Here is a 15473-nt window from a genome sequence, read left to right on the forward strand (position 1 = left end):
GCTTCCTTAGCCCCGCCCTCGACGCCAGAACGGCCGGGCAAGCTAGATGGAGAGCGCGCGGTGATGGCACGGGGAGGGCGCGGGCGCTTGCGCAGTAGGGTGGCCGCTCCCGGCCGCGTGCGGCGCGCAGGTCGGCGCAAGCGCGGAGGCCGGGGCAGTTGGCCGGCGCGCCACCGCGCATGTGTGTCAACTGCGAGGGTGGGTGCCGGGCCGGAGGCTTTAGAGTAACAGCGCAGGTGAGGCGCCCGAGCCGGCCGGCGTGCGGGGTGCGCCGGGGCCGCGGGGGGCCCTTCCCAGCCTTAGCTGCGGGAGGAGCAGCGGCGCGGGCCGCCTCGGGAGCTGGGTCGCTGGGGCCGGCTGGGTGGCAGAGCCCTTCTCGGGGCGCGCGGCGAGTCCCCGCGCTCCTTCCGCAGGTGCTTCCCGCAGACGCCAGCCCGCTGTCCGGCCCGCAGCGCGCCCCCGGGGCTCCCGTCCCGGCTCCCCCGCGCCCTCCTCCTGCGCCCCACTGCCGGCCCACGGAGATGGTGGGGAGCCGGGGCCTCGCAGGGCAGGAAGGGGGCTGCTGCTGCGGGACGGAGCCGTGGGGGAAGCCCCGCTCGCGGGAGGCTCCGGCCGCGCACCTTTGGCCGGGACGTACAACAGGACCTCCCTCCCGCGCGCGCCTCCCGAGGTGCGCCGGAGAGAGCCTGAACTGTCGCTGGTAGTGACGGCCCGTAACGCTGTGGTTCTTCCCCAGGCACCGCACCTGCTGGTGTCCCGATGGAGCAGCGTGCTGGCCGTCCCAGCGGAGAAGGTGTGTGTCCGAGGCCCTGCACCCACCCCCACACACACCGAAGCCAGGCCTTCATAGTTGCTCAGAATTTGGGAAAATGATTCTAGTTGTATATATATATATTTTCCCCTGCTCTCTCTGTTAAGTGGAACGTATTTGTAGCTGTTCTACGGTTTCCCATCAAATGGAAACGTGGCTGGGGCGCCTTGCGGGCTCCGTCAGCAGAGCTTGGGACTCCTGAGCTCAGGCTCATGAGTTTGAGTTCCCTTCTGGGCGTAGACCTTCCTTTAAAAATCAATAAATAAATGGGAACATTGCTGTATTCCCAGGGCCTAGAACTGGATCTGTTACCTGATAGTTGCTCGAGGACACGTTGACGGAATACACTGTTCTTCCTTTGTTTTCCCTCTTACTGCTTAGAACACGACTTCATGTGCCCGGATTCCAGGAGACCTAGTGTTGGGAAGAGTAAACAGATACTCCGTTTGGGGGGGGCGGCGCAGTCCCGCTCAGCCGACTGGGGGGTGCCTGGGCAGCCGACTGCAGAACCAGCCACTTCACCGTGGGTGGAGTAGGTGACTCCTACCGGAGAGGCGGCTGTGTCACAGCCTAGACGGAACAGACTAACTCTCTTCACAGTCGTCGGGGCTGGTAAAGAGCATGACCACGGAGCCCCCAGGCCGGGACTTAACGCCAGCACGGCCACGTGGCTAGTTGTGGAATCCTAAGCAAATTTCCTACCTTGAGTTTTTTCAGATAAAATGTGGAGAAAGCTACCTACTTCTTACGGTCATTGTGAGAAATAGGTAATGTTCATAAAGCACCTGTTCCCTTTATTTCAATCTATGTTCTGCATCCCGATGCTGCTTCCCAGCCTCCTTCCCCTTTGTGTTGTCGGAGGTGTGGTTCCTTCACGTTCATTGTGTGTCAGTATTCCTCACACCTTCACACCTTCACACCTTCCAACCTGGTGGAAAATATATCCTCCTATACCTAGGAAGAGACTGAATTGTAGAGAAGTGCATTTGTATGGAAGTTGAAGTTAGATTTTTTCCAATGGTGACAATAATCACGAGACCCCCAGTTTCAGCAGAATTCTGTCTTCGTACCGTCCTGCACGAGCCTTCAAATGTCAGATGAGATGTGGGGAAAAGGAGATGGGGGGGGGCCTACAGCAGGGCTTGGAAAATGCACAAACGCAGCCTAAAAAAACCCCCAAAGACGAATTTCCTTCACCTTCACCAGGAGTAGTAGGGAATAAAACAGATTTGCATTTTCATATGCCTTTTTTTTTTTTTAAGATTTTTTTATATGACAGAGAACACAAGTAGGCAGAGAAGCAGACAGAGAGAGGAAGGGAGCAGAGAGCCCGATGCGGGGCTCATCCCAGGACCCCGGCATCATGACCTGAGCCGAAGGCAGAGGCTTGAACCCACTGAGCCACCCAGGTGCCCCAACAGATTTGCATTTTCATAGGCCCAGTGAGTCTCCAAGTAGAGAGGACCTCAGTCTGGCACCCGGCTATGAGGACTCTCTGCCCCCTGCCGGGGGGGCCCCTTTGTTGCACTTGGAGTTAAGGACAAGAACAAGACATCTTCCTTCATTCAACCTACCCGTCACACCTCTGCCCCAGGCTTGTTTCCTCCGTCCTGTATCTTCATCCCCAGATCCCGGCTGAGACAGGATCGCTTTGAGGAACACAGTCCCTGGCTGCCCAGATGGGCTCTAGGTTAAGTGCTCTCTCACACTTCCCAGTAGAATGACGCACGTGTTCAGTCGCTTAGTGGCTGTCTACACCGCAGGGCTGTCAGCTCCCTGAGAGTCGCAACCGTGCGGGTCTGCTTGCCGTGGCATCGTCAGTGGTGGACGCTCGCGGGCATCGAGCTGTCTCCTAGGCGTGTAGGTGAGCCGGTGGAGTCCGTCTCTCTGTCCCCCTTGGTCTCGGCCTGGCAGTGACTCCCTCAGAGACTCAGCCGCTTTGCCTCGCCATCCGCCGCCTCTCTGTACGCTTGGCCGCTTCCTTCTCATCTTGAAACTCCCGAGGAAGAGCTCCCCAAGGTCCCCTTTTTGCTCTCCCATTTTTTCACTCTAGAAAGCTGATTTATTTTTGCACCTTCTTTATCCCCTTTTTGGGGCTGGCCTGGTAGTTTGACCTTTCCCCTGAGCTCAGTGCTACCTCTGGCTGTTTTTCTAGGCATTTCTACTTGGACTGTCTCGTCTCCCCTCATTCAGTATGTCCAAAATGTGAGTTAGGTTAATCGGATGGGAACCCAACTCAGACTTCCTTGGGTAAACAAGGAAATTCAGAGGCTTGTGCAGTTGGGAGGGAGGCTGAGATGGTCGCAGGATAGGAAGAAGGCCCTGCAGGAGCAGGGGCCTCCGGGACTGCACTGAGGGACGTGGTGCCTGCAGCCGTTAGTCCGTCCATCTCCCCTGCACTCTGGTCTGGGCTCTCTTGCTCGTGTCTGCTCCTTGCAGCACGCTGGCCAAATTCAGTAGCTTTCCTCTGCCCCAACTTCACGTTTTCCCAGCATAGCAGATCAGAAGAAAGCAAACTGCTTGGGCAGCAGGATCCATATGTGCACTCCCCCCTGGCCCCTCGTGCTTACGCTTGGATCAGCCACATGGCCGAGGAGGATGAGATACCGTGGTTGGCCTGTGTTGGGTCCCACGCCCTTTCCTCCTGGGAGGCCGGGCCTGGTGTCCCAACCAGAATGGCCTGGAATCTGAGAAGAGTAGGTTTTCCAGAGGAAGTGTTGCTCACTAAACAAAATTGACACATGTCTTCTGTGGGACCCATGACCTTCTCCCTACAAATGTACTTTTCCTTCTAACTTAATTATTTGTGCCAAAGGTTATGTATTTCCCCGTTCAAGAACTTTCACATCCAGTCTCTTTCAATTCCTCTAAATTAATAAAATAGATTTTTAATCCATTTTCTGATCCTAAAAGGCTCAGTGGCTTTCCACCGGATTCGGGAGAAAGCCTGAAGTCTCAGACTCACTGTTGTGAAGGGCCCCCCGCGGCTCACCTGCTCTCCTGAGCTCTTTCCTCCCCACTTGAAGTATCTTTGCCGGTAGATACCCTCTCCTGGCCGGTCTTCCCTGACTCCCAGACTTGTCTTGAGCTCTTGTTCCTTTCCGAAAGCATCCATTTCTGCATCCAGTCACATACGTAGGATAACTACGAGATAAAAGGCCTCGTTTTCGGGGCACCTGAGTGGTGCAGTTGGCTGAGGGTCTGACTTGATGTGGGATCGGCTCGTGATCTCCGGGTCGTGAGATCGAGCCCTGCACCTGGCTCCGTTCTCCGGGCAGAGTCTGCTTGAGATTTTCTATCTCAAATAAATAAGTCTTAGAGATAATAATAACAATAATAGCAACAAAGTTCTCATTTTCACCCAGATTGTCAGAAGCACATTGTTTAGGTCCTTGGGTGGTTCTTTTTTTTTAAGATTTTATGTATTTGTTTATGTATTTATTTGACAGACAGAGATCACAAGCAGGCAGAGGGGTGGGGGGGAAGCAGGCTCCCTGCTGAGCAGAGGGCCCGATATGTGCCTCGATCCCAGGACCCCAAGACCGTGACCTGAGCCGAAGGCAGAGGCCTGTCCCACTGAGCCACCCAGGCGCCCTGGTCCTTGAGTGGTTATATCTCACATTTCGTCATCAGTGTGCTATTCATCTCCCAAAGACATAGTCCCTGGGAAGCCACGAGTTTGAGACCCTGTGATGCGCGAGTGTCTAGCCCAGGAGTAAGCACGTGGCACACGTCCACGAGAACTTGTCAGATGTTAGCTGAGCCCTTTCCTGCTTGGCTTCCCTTACTCCCACTGTGGCTTCTTTTTTGTCTGTCTTACGGCACTTCCTTTGGAGCTATTGAGTGCAGGGCCTTGGTACCTGTGTTCATAGACCAAAGGCAGGGGTCGAGTTAGAAAGGCCATCCCGTGTGAGAAATGACTCTGATTAGTTGCCTCTGATTTTGTTGCAGCCAAAGAGGAAAGTAATGCTGTGCCTCTTTGTCGAGCCAAACCCTCCCCTAGCTTTATTAATCTTCCAGCAAGTTCCCCACCGGCCACTTCCCTGAACATCCAGAAAACAAAGCCGCCCTCAGGTAAGGATTTGGGGAGGGGGGAGGTTTCCCCAAGGGACCCAGCACTGGATGGGGAGGGGGTCTGGTACCAAGCCCGGGTCACTGGCAGCTTGCTGATTGTTCAGGTCAACTGATAGCATTTTCTTGGTTTCCTTATGCGCATATTTACTGGGCTAGGCTTGACTGATAGGAAAATTGTATTGCTTGCTAGTAACTTCAGTTAAAAAGCGGCCAGGGAAGGAAACGGTAGGCAGACGCTCATATCCCCGTGGGGAAATGCGGGGGTGTTTTGGACACCTGCAGGGCCTAACCAGCACTAGACCATACGACAGGTCACGACAACAGTGTTTGCTGACCTCAGAGTTTAGCAAAGGAGCCAAGGCCAGATAATACACAAGACACAGGCACATCACTGCCAGAGTTACCCCGGAGCCGGCTGTAGTCCTTGAGAACAGTAGCAAAGCGACGTGAGACAACAGGAGGGACTGCGGGTCCCGGCTGACCCCACGCCGCACCAGGCTGTGGAAGGACCACAGATCGTCTCACTTGCTCATCAGTATGTTCTGAATACTTAGACACCAGCCGGCTGCTAGGTGCTGCGGATAGAACAGCGAAGGAGTCAGAGCTTCCTGCCTTCCCGGAGCTTACATGCTAGAGAGGGGCTTAGACAACCATTAAACAAGTGATTGCAGACCAGGCTATGTGATCACAAGTACTATGGGGGAAATTTGGCAAGGGAGAAAGTAACAAATCCCAGTGACAGTTTTCCAGTAAACATAGTGTGGCCGAGTAGGTGACAGCCGAGCATGGGTACGTGCGGGCTGAGTTGTGCAGGGACGCCTGGAGCCCTCCCCACCGCGGTACGGTCTCCAAGTCTCCCTCCTGCCCCCGGTGCACCTCCTCTGCTCTCCCTCAGGAGTTGACCACAAGCCCACAGAATGCCTGGGCCTCCTGGAGTGTATGTACGCCAATCTCCAGCTCCAGACCCAGCTCGCCCAACAGCAGATGGCTATTTTGGAAAATTTACAAGCGTCCATGACACAGCTGGCTCCTGGGAGGGGAAGCAAGAACTCTACTCTCCCAGCCTTATCCCGCAGCCTGTTGTTAAATCACCTGCCCCAGTCCACTAAATGAATCGTGGAACAAAGTTACTGTGTGCGTCTTCTGCTTTCTCCCCGGCAAGCCCTCGGTGGAACCCAGTGTATAGGAATCCTGCACATGGCTGGTTCACAGTCCGTGCTCGCAGGGTGCAAAGCACTGGGAGAGTCACTGGGGATACGTGTCACGGTAGAGACCGTCTTGGGATATTTACCATCTAACAAGGCAGCTAAGCTAATTCCTTGCAAAACATAGCAGTCCTTGGAGGGGGCCTGGAGGGAGGCCGCAGGGCGGCTGCAGGGGAGGGGTCTTTCGGGAGGGCAGCTGTACCCATCTTGGACTCTGTGAAGGGGTGGGCGTGGGGGCATAGGGAGATGAAGTAAGGGGAGGGTTCATGTCAGTGGAGGGGCTTGGACAAGGACCTTGAGGTAGGAGAAGTCACTAGAAATTAGGAGAAGCTTTCCTCCCCAGCAGAGGATGTGAGGAAGAATGGAGAGAGCTGAGATCTGACAAGGCAGCTTTCCCCGGGCAATGGGACTAAGCGCAGCCACTAGAAGCTCTGATTCTATTGGAGGCACTGAAGAGCCATTGGAAGCCTCCAGAGAGCAGCAGGGCACGTGTAAGGTCATGGAAACACCACGGGCGGGCATTCTGGGGTGGAAGGGCAATGGCGCTCGTGAGGCCTGAATCAGTTGATAATATAATCTGATGTGAGACTACTGTTGGCCGGATAATGGGGTTAGAAACGGACGGGTCATCTCCTTAAGACGGAGTGGGGGAATCTGAGCTGTACTGCAGAGAAGGACTGACTACCAGCTCTGAACTTGAAACACCAAGACACGGCACATGGAAATTTCTCTGCAGGGAAGTCAGTGTAGCTTTAATGAGGGGTCAGGTCCAGCCATAAATTTCCAGTATTTGAGAAGAGGACACATGAGCTTAGCTCAGCCACGTGAGCCACACTGCGTCATCACTTTCACAGATGCGTTGGCAAATTACTCTCAAGACTGGGTCCTTTTCCCCAGATGCCTTCTCTTCCTGTGAAATGCAGGGGAAGAGCTGGGTTGGTTTGCAGAGGTGGGGAGGAGGGAAAGCAGTTGATTAAGAAGAGGGTTTCAGGGGTGCCTGGGTGCCTCAGTGGGTTAAAGCCTCTGCGTTTGGCTCAGGTCGTGATCTCAGGGTCCTAGGATCGAGCCCCGCATCAGGCTCTCTGGTCTGCAGGGAGCCTGCTTCCCTTCCTCTCTCTCTGCCTGCCTCTCTGCCTACTTGTGATCTCTTTCTGTCAAATAAATAAATAAAATCTTTTTTTTAAAGATTTTATTTATTTATTTGACAGAGAGAGATACAGTGAGAGAGGGAACACAAGCAGGGGGAGTGGAAGAGTGTGAAGCAGGCTCCCCGCCGAGCAAGGAGCCCAATGCGGGGCTCCATCCTCAGACCCCGGACCCCAGGATCATGACCTGAGCCGAAGGCAGACACTTAACAACTGAGCCCCCCACCCCACCCCGCCAGGGCCCCTGCACTACCAGGTTTACTGAAGCATTTATACAGTAGCTGAGATCCGGAAGCGACCTACGCGCCCATCAAATGACAAGTGGGTAAAAGGGCTCTGGTCCAGGTACAGGACCCATCCAGCTCAGCCGTCAGAAAGAAGGACACCCCACCATTTGCAACAACGTGAGTGATCTTGGAGCACATTAGGCCAAGTGAGGGACATCAGAGAAAGACCAGCGCTCCGTAATACCACTCACGGAGCCTAGAAGAGCCAAACTAAAAAGAACAGTAAACTGGTGCTTACCAGGGGATAGGGAATTGGGGCCAAATACGATATTTAAGGGTACAGAATTGTAAAGAGTCTTAAATAAGCCGTAGCGATTTAATGCACAGTATAATGACTATAGCAACAATATTGCAAAGGCAATCATATTGCAGTATATAAATGTATCAAAGTAACATTGTACACCTTAAATTTAGGCAGTGATATTTGCCTAATATGTTCAATAAAGTGTTTTTTATTTTTTAATTTATCTTTTTAAGTTTTTGTTTTGTTTTGTTTTAAATTGAGGTGCTTGGGTATCTCAGTTGGTTAAACATCTGGTTTCAGCTCAGTTCATGATCCTAGGGTCCTGGGATCAAACCCCGCATGGGGTTTCCTGCTCAGTGAGGAGTCTGCTTCTCCCTCTCTCTCTGCCCCTACCTCTGCTTATGCTAGCTTTCTCTCTCTCAAATAAATAAATAAAATCTTAAAAAAATTTTTTTTGCTGGGGTACCTGGGTGGCTCGGTCATTAAGCGTCTGTCTTCGGCTCAGGCTATGGTCTCAGGGTCCTGGGATCAAGCCCCACATTGGGCTCCCTGCTCAGTGGGGAGTTTGCTTCTTCCTCTGTGATCTCTCTCTGTCTTTCTCTCAAATAAATAAATAAAATCTTTTAAAAATATTTTATTTATTTATTTGACAGAGAGACAGGGAGAGCAGGAACGCAAGCAGGGGGAATGGGAGAGAGAGAAGCAGGCTTCCTGCCAAGCAGGGAGCCCAATGCGGTGCTCGATCCCAGGACCCTTAGATCATGACCTGAGCTGAAGGCAGACACTTAACTGACTGAGCCACCCAAGTGCCCAATAAATAAAATCTTTTAAAAAATAAAAAATAAAAAGATTTTGCTCATTTATTTGAGAGAGAGGGAGCATGAGCAGGGGGAGGGGCAGAGGGAGAGGGAGATGCCAACTCCTTGCTGAGGGAGGAGCCTGACATGGGCCTCCATCCTAGGACCCTGAGATCACAACCTAAGCTGAATTCAGATACTTAACTGACTGAGCCATCCAAAGGCCCCTTTGTTTTTATTTTTGAGAGACAGAGAGAGAGAGCAAGGCAGTTTGGGGAGGGAGAGACAGAGGGAAAGAATCTCAAGCAGACTCTGCGCTGAGCATGGAGCCTGATGTGGGGTTTGGTGTCACGACTCTGAGATCATGACCTGAGCTGAAATCAACAGTTGGTCATCTAACCAACTAGGCCACCCAGGTGCCCCTCAGTTAAAAAAAAAAAAAAAAAAAGGGAAAAAAAAAAGTTTAAGTCATGCTCAATGGAAAGATAGTCCATGTTCATGGATAGGAAGACTTAGTGTTGATAAGATGTCAGTTCTTCCCAAGTTGATCTTTTTTTTTCTTTAAAGTAGGCTCCACACTGGGTGTGGAGTCCAATGCAGGGCTTGAACTCACAACCCTGAGATCAAGACCTGAGCCAACATCAAGAGTCACTCACTTAACCTACTGAGCCACCTAGGCACCCCATTCCCAACTAGGTCTATAGGTTAAATGTAATCTCAATCAAAATCCCAGCAAATTATTTAGTTGATATTGGCAAACTTATTGTGAGGTATGTATGGGAGGAAAAGAACCAGAATAGCAATATTGAAGAACGACATTGGAGCATCTTGGAGATGCCTCCTGACTCCAAGACTTAATATAAAGCTGCACTAGTCAAGACAGTGTGGTTGGGGGAGCCTGGGTGGCTCAGTGGGTTAAGCCGCTGCCTTCGGCTCAGGTCATGATCCCAGGGTCCTGGGATCGAGCCCTGCATTGGGCTCTCTGCTCAGCCGGGAGCCTGCTTCCTTCTCTCTCTCTCTGCCTGCCTCTCTGCCTGCTTGTGATCTCTCTCTGTCAAATAAATAAATAAAATCTTTAAAAAAAAAAAAAAAGACAGTGTGGTTGGTATTGGTGAAAGGCTAGATGAATAGAGCAAAGGAACACAATGGAGAGCCCAGACATAGACCCACATAAACATAGCCAGCTCCCCTTTGACAAAGGAGTAAATAAAGGTAATCCAATGGAGAAAGGATAGTCTTTTCTTCTTCTTTTTTAAAAGATTTTATTTATTTATTTGACAGAGAGAGACACAATGAGAGAGGGAACACAAGCAGAGGGAGTGTGAGAGGGAGAAGCAGGCTTCCCGAGGAGCAGAGAGCCCAAAGTGGGACTCGATCCCAGGGCTCTGGGATCATGACCTGAGCCGAAGGCAAAGGCTCAATGACTGGGCCACCCAGGTGCCCCGGATAGTCCTTTCAGTGGTGTTGGAATAGCTGGACATCCACATGCACACGTGAATCTAGACTCCATTCTCTCTCACCCCATGTGCAGTCCTTCAGGAAACCCTGTCAGTTCTAGCTTCCAAGTCTACCCGGAGCCTGACTGCTTCCTCCTCCTCCGTGTCACCATGACCATCGGCTCTTGCCTGGATGGTGCTGGCTGCTCAGCCGGCTGCCTGCTTCCGCTTACATGCACACTCGTGCTCTCCAGGCAGCCAGAAGCTCCTTTACAATAGTAAATCGGATCATGTGACTCTCCTGCTCTTAACTTCCTTGGTTGCCCCCCATTATCCCTACAGAGAAGTCGTGCTCCTTACCAGGGCCCTGAGTGCTCCGTGTGCGACCCATGTCTCCCTGCTCCACCCCTCACTCCCCACACAGCTGCCCTTCCCTCCATGCTGTTCCCTCTGCCCAGGGGTCTGTAGGAGCCCCTTTCTGGCTCCCTGCCGGCATCTCCTGAGTCTCCCAAGGCCATCCCCAGCAGCCCAGTCTCACTCCCCCTTCCTTTCTGTCCCTCCATCCTCCTGCCGGCCTCGTCTGCATGTCATAGAGCTATTTGTGTGTGTTTCCCGCAGCTCCCCCACTAGAAAAGCATCTCCTTGAGGGCAAGGTCAGTATCTGTTGTTCACTGCTGTATCCCCAGGGGCAAAGCCAGGCCTGCTTGACCTTGTGAAGTGTGGGTCCATAAACAGCTAGGGAGGGAAGGGCTGAGTGGCTATGATTTTGCTTACCAGCATCACGAGCCCCAGATTTCACATCCTGCCTGCGTCTCAGGGGTCTCGACTCAGGCAGGCCTGCAGGACAGAGACCCAGAGCAGGCAGCCTGCATCCTACGTGTGCACCGGACAAGGTGAAGTTCTCCAGTGTGACGGCCTAGTCCAGTCCCTCTTCTGCAGCCAGGAGCTTCCTAGAGCCAGGAGCCCTTGTCAGGTGGTAGGGACTCAGCTCGCCACCTCCGTCCCAGCTGCTTCTGCCCAGCTGTGGACGACCCCCGCCAGGCCCCGGACAGAAATCTCATCCAGTCATTCCATCCTGGGTCATATGGGAACATTTCTGCTCAGTTGCTCCCTTTCCAGAGAAGAGAGGTGTTCATCAAAACTCACCTTTGGGGAAGACCAGCAGGGAGCATGGGGCTGGCTAGGAGAGGGAGTCCTTGGACTCCCCGCAGAGGGAAACAGTAGGACGTGAGCTGGCTTTCCCAGCAGGTCCGGGATGGACCGTGGTTCTGGTTGGTTCCATGGTGCTGGTGGAGTCCTTGGGAGCACTGAGGAAAAGAAGCTGCGGTGCGGGTGGGGGGAAGACACAGGGTGTTCTGTCCTGGCCCTCTTTAACAGTAGTCACACCCATATGACCTTTCCTTCCTGGCTTTCCTCTTAAAGGGACCCACTCAGGCACTTGAGGGTTAAAAGAACACCCTTCCTTTTGTGTTCATTTTTTTTTCTTTTCTTTTCTTTTTTTTTTTTTAAGATTTTATTTATTTATTTGACATAGATCACAAGTAGGCAGAAAGGCAGGCAGAGAGAGGAGGAAGCAGGCTCCCCGCTGAGCAGAGAGCCTGATGAGGGGCTCAATCCCAGGACCCCAGGATCATGACCTGAGCTGAAGGCAGAGGCTTAACCCACTGAGCCACCCAGGCACCCCCTTCCTTTTGTGTTCAAACTAAGGACTGAGGGCCAGTTTCCCCACGTCCCTAGCAGTGCACAGATTTCCCCTAAGGCAAAGAAATGGCCATAAGGCTTACTTGCAGGTTTCCTTATGAACAGCGGTAATCACCGTGAGCTTTGCTTCTGAGGACACATGGCCGGTCACATGCTCCCTGGACACTGACACGTGCTCCTGGACACTGATGCTCACGACAGCCCCTGGGAGGTGAGTTCCCTCCCTGTAACAGGCGAGGAAACTGAGGTTGGAGGCTTGGTAAACAACTTGTGCAAAATCTCTCTGGGACCGAGCTGAGACTGACTTATGTCCTTGCGTTCCAAGGCTATGCCCTTCCCTTCTGCACTTTGCTGTCTCCCAAAACTTTTACTGATCGGGGATTGAACTCAGACCCCCAGCAGGATAGGCAAGGACTGTACTTCGGAAACACGGCTACCGTCAAGCCTTAGTGACTGAGACATTGTCTCCTCTGTCTTGGCGGCCCAAGAACGGGGTGTGGTTCTGTCCCATGTGGTGGCACCGGAGCGTGGGGGAGACGTCCGCCAGAATCCAGCACAGCACCTGGCCCATCGCCAGAATGCAGATAGAGTGTTAAACACATGAAAAAAACGGGGGGCTTGAGATCAAGAAAGCGATCTGTCTTTTACTGCACACTAAGTGCATGAGGCCCTGGGCAGAGAAAGCTAGATCTAATTTTCACCATGCCGTGGAGGGAAAAACAACAGTGTTTTACACGGTGCTGCCGTGGCTGTGGTCTTCGGGGGGTCTGAGAGCGGCGATTCATCCGGCCCCAGTAAATGGGCATCCCGGAGCTCTCTAGCCTAGCCTCTTTTCTCTTCATACCAGAGCGCTGCACGAGAAGAACCCCCCTCCTCCACCCCAGCGGTGAAATTGGGCTAGATCTCAACATAAGCATCACTTCCTCCAGGAAACCTTCCCTGACCACCCCACCGTGGTTAGCAGCTTGGGTTAGCACTGGGGCCAGGACACCCTTGGCCCTCCTCAGCCTGATCCTGCCCCTTCATTTACATTCCCCCCACCCCCCCAGGGCAATCCCACAGTTGCTCAGTAACCCAAGCCCTGGGCCCAAGCCAAGGACCGCAGGGTCCTCCCTGGGCCAGGGCAAACAGCCCCCAGCAGTTCCCCTTGGCCACCCTCCACGTGTCCAGCTGCTGAGTGGAACCTGAAGAAGGGAGGTCCAAGATGGGGCAGACCCCCAGGCTGCAGGATGGGAGCAGCTAACAGACTCAGGGGCCCTTTGGGGGAGGGGTGGCACGGAGGGAGGTCTGAGAAGCAAAGCCCCCTTCCACCAGAGCTTCCAGGCCCAGAGGACGCAGAGGGAGGGCAGGGGCCCTGAGAGTGCTTGGATGGAGCCTCTTCCTTCTGGGTGGTGGGCCAGGGAGGACCTCGCAGGTGGAGGCCTGTTGGGGGGATCCTCAAAAGGGGAGGACTATCAGGATCTTGCCCTCTGCTGGGCCAGGGGTGACACAGGCTGGTACCACTATTTGTTAAAATATAATGATCTTTCCATACAGGTGGGCAAAGAGATGGAACCCAGATGTCTACATTCCACGGCTGGCCTGGCTCTTCTGGCCCTCTAGACCTCCCAATATCCAGTAGATCCCACAGAGGTCTCTCTAGGCCTCCAGGACCCAGCTGTGTTACCCATGTTGACTAGAGTCTTGGGTCATGGCCCCAGGCCCTGGCCCAGGGTTGGGACTAAGTGAATTGTTGTTGGACGCATGAACGAACCACGGAGGAGGGGGAATCTGAGATCCGGAGGCGTTCAGAGACTAAGAAAGACAACAGGTGAGAAAGAGATGGGACAGGCTCCCAGAAGATGCTGGGAGGGCCCAACCCACTCCTTCCTGCTCTCACCGGTTCTGCAGCTTATGAGGGCCTGTCCAGACCCTGCCTGGGCAACCCAAAGAAGCCCCCACTCCCAGACAGTGCCCAGGAAGCAAGCTGCATCCCTGGGGCAGAAGGCTGGCTCCGGGAGGGTACCCCAGATGAATCGTCCGAGAATCATTATCCAAAGGCTGCTGACCAGACATCCCCCACCCACCCCCACCCCTGCAGCAAGAGCTAGAAAACAGCCTTCCTGCTGACCAAGGAGTGCCAGAGAGCTCCGGGCCACGGGCCAGGGACCGCAGAAGGCCAGAGAGCCTGCTTGGGCTGCCGGGAGCAGTCCCACAGAGGCTGACCCCTGCCCTTCCAGGCCTCCTTGGCTGGTCACTTACTTAGGTCAGGAAACCGGACACCTAGAATCCAGCAGTCGCCCAGAGCCCACGCGAGGCGGGAGGCTAAAGCCGACGGTGGGAAGTGCAGAGGAGATGAGCCGCACCAAAGGCAGACGGGACGCAAGGAGGAGGGTCAGGGACGGCACCATCACACCTGTCCCTGCGCATTCCTGAGAAGGGGCAAGCCCCCTTGCGGGCAGGAGCCCCACCTGACACCTGCCTGGGGGAGTGGCTGGTCCCTGGGACCCTCGGCCACGGCCTCCGGGAACGGCAGCTCTTCCTTTGCCGACAGGGACGAGCCCCGCCCACACAACAGCCCCCTCAGACTGGGCTGGGCAGCGGGGAGGACACAGGGCTTCCCATCCCACCAGCCCCACTGAGACGCCCGTCGACTTTTCTTCTTTGAAGCCCCTTGTGGGCTTCAGGTGTCAGAACCAACAGTGCCAGGGTCTTCCACCCGTGACAGCCTCCAGTGGCCCCGCGCCCATGGGCTGAGGCCGTGTGCCTCTGCGGGGCCTTCAAGATCTTTCTAGACCCCCCACCCCCAGCTTCAGTCCCTGAACACCCTGGACACTCCCCGGGCAGGTTTCCATCTTTGCAGGTCCCTTTCTTGAAATGTCCCCTCCTCCTTCTTGGAATGCCCAATTTCTAGGTTGTCCTTCTAGAGCGCCTGCCGACACGACCTCCCAGGAAGCAGCTCATGTCTGTGCCCAACCTCATCCCTGCTCCCGTGGGTTCTGCTGCCTCTCTTCCTGGGCCCCCTTGGGCTCTGTACTTCCTAAGGTCCCACGTTCACCCCAGTGGGAATTCAGTTCCCTCCTAGGTGCTCCTGGAGGGAGGGAGGGCTCATGTGGTTCGTCTCCAAAGCCTGGCTCTCCGTAGGCGTCAGTCAGTCTGTGTCCTTACTGTCTGTCTCCCAGGACCCCAGCCAACGTAGACCTCGCCCATGTTAGAAGCGGCTCCTGACTCCAGGCTAAGACCCTTTTCCATCTAGCGTCCCTTCTTTCCAGCTGCTGAGGCAGAGGCCAGGTGTCCTCACCCCTGTGCAGGCGTCCAGGGAGCCCAGCTGTCACCGCGGCCAGCTGCTGGGCAGGCTGGGATGCAGACCGGGGTGGGAGACCCAGAAGGCTTCGGGCCCAAGGGAGGGACTGTGCTGCTGAGGCCCAGACACCCCCAGTCAGGTTATCATCAATGCCTGGCCAGTCTCTTTGCCTCCCTTCTGCATCTGGTTTTTTCAGTTGGGAAAGGTTGAGTAAGCCCTCCACTGTCCCTGGTGTTAATCCTGGAGGGGCCAGGCCGGGGCCTTAAAGGGCCTCTTCCTTGGGAAACACTCTCTAAACTCATGCCATGTTGGAAGGGCAGTGTCCGCTCTTCCCCCCACTCCCACCCACTCCTTCAGCTGTGCCCCACCAGGGCAGGTCACAGGCCATCTCCAAGGACCTGTCCCAACCCGAAGAGCGGGAGAGGCAGCTGGGCCAAGGAAGACAGGAACTGGGGGTCCTGATAACCCCCTCCCCGCCCGGACGTTGTCC

At 54.5% G+C, this 15473-nt stretch overlaps 1 protein-coding gene across 2 annotated transcripts; it reads left to right on the top strand.

Moving 5' to 3' along the window:
* The first annotated feature begins 147 nt into the window (after positions 1 to 147).
* Positions 148 to 6043, top strand: TSACC (TSSK6 activating cochaperone). Of its 2 annotated transcripts, none has more exons than XM_044266581.1 (4): positions 148 to 236; positions 742 to 793; positions 4763 to 4885; positions 5781 to 6043. In XM_044266581.1, exons 1-4 carry the CDS (start codon positions 180 to 182, stop codon positions 5996 to 5998), a joined length of 450 nt encoding a protein of 149 aa, XP_044122516.1. In that variant the 5' UTR covers positions 148 to 179; the 3' UTR covers positions 5999 to 6043. The 2 variants fall into 2 exon arrangements, with proteins under 2 accessions (XP_044122516.1, XP_044122517.1); XM_044266582.1 differs by having other exon boundaries at positions 203 to 236; positions 737 to 793; positions 5781 to 6040.
* Positions 6044 to 15473: the final 9430 nt, after the last annotated feature.

The sequence above is a fragment of the Neovison vison genome, chromosome 10, assembly GCF_020171115.1.
Source record: "Neovison vison isolate M4711 chromosome 10, ASM_NN_V1, whole genome shotgun sequence".
NCBI classification, from domain to species: Eukaryota; Metazoa; Chordata; class Mammalia; order Carnivora; family Mustelidae; genus Neogale; species Neogale vison.

What these genes read in the sequence shown, in the direction of transcription:
- TSACC (XM_044266581.1), top strand. Translation starts at nt 180, where the DNA reads ATGTGTGTCAACTGCGAGGGTGGGTGCCGGGCCGGAGGCTTTAGAGTA. An exon ending in GCTTTAGAGTAACAGCGCAG is followed by an intron (nt 237 to 741) that starts GTGAGGCGCCCG and finishes TCCCCAGGCACC; the next exon opens with GCACCTGCTGGTGTCCCGAT. An exon ending in GAAAACAAAGCCGCCCTCAG is followed by an intron (nt 4,886 to 5,780) that starts GTAAGGATTTGG and finishes GCTCTCCCTCAG; the next exon opens with GAGTTGACCACAAGCCCACA.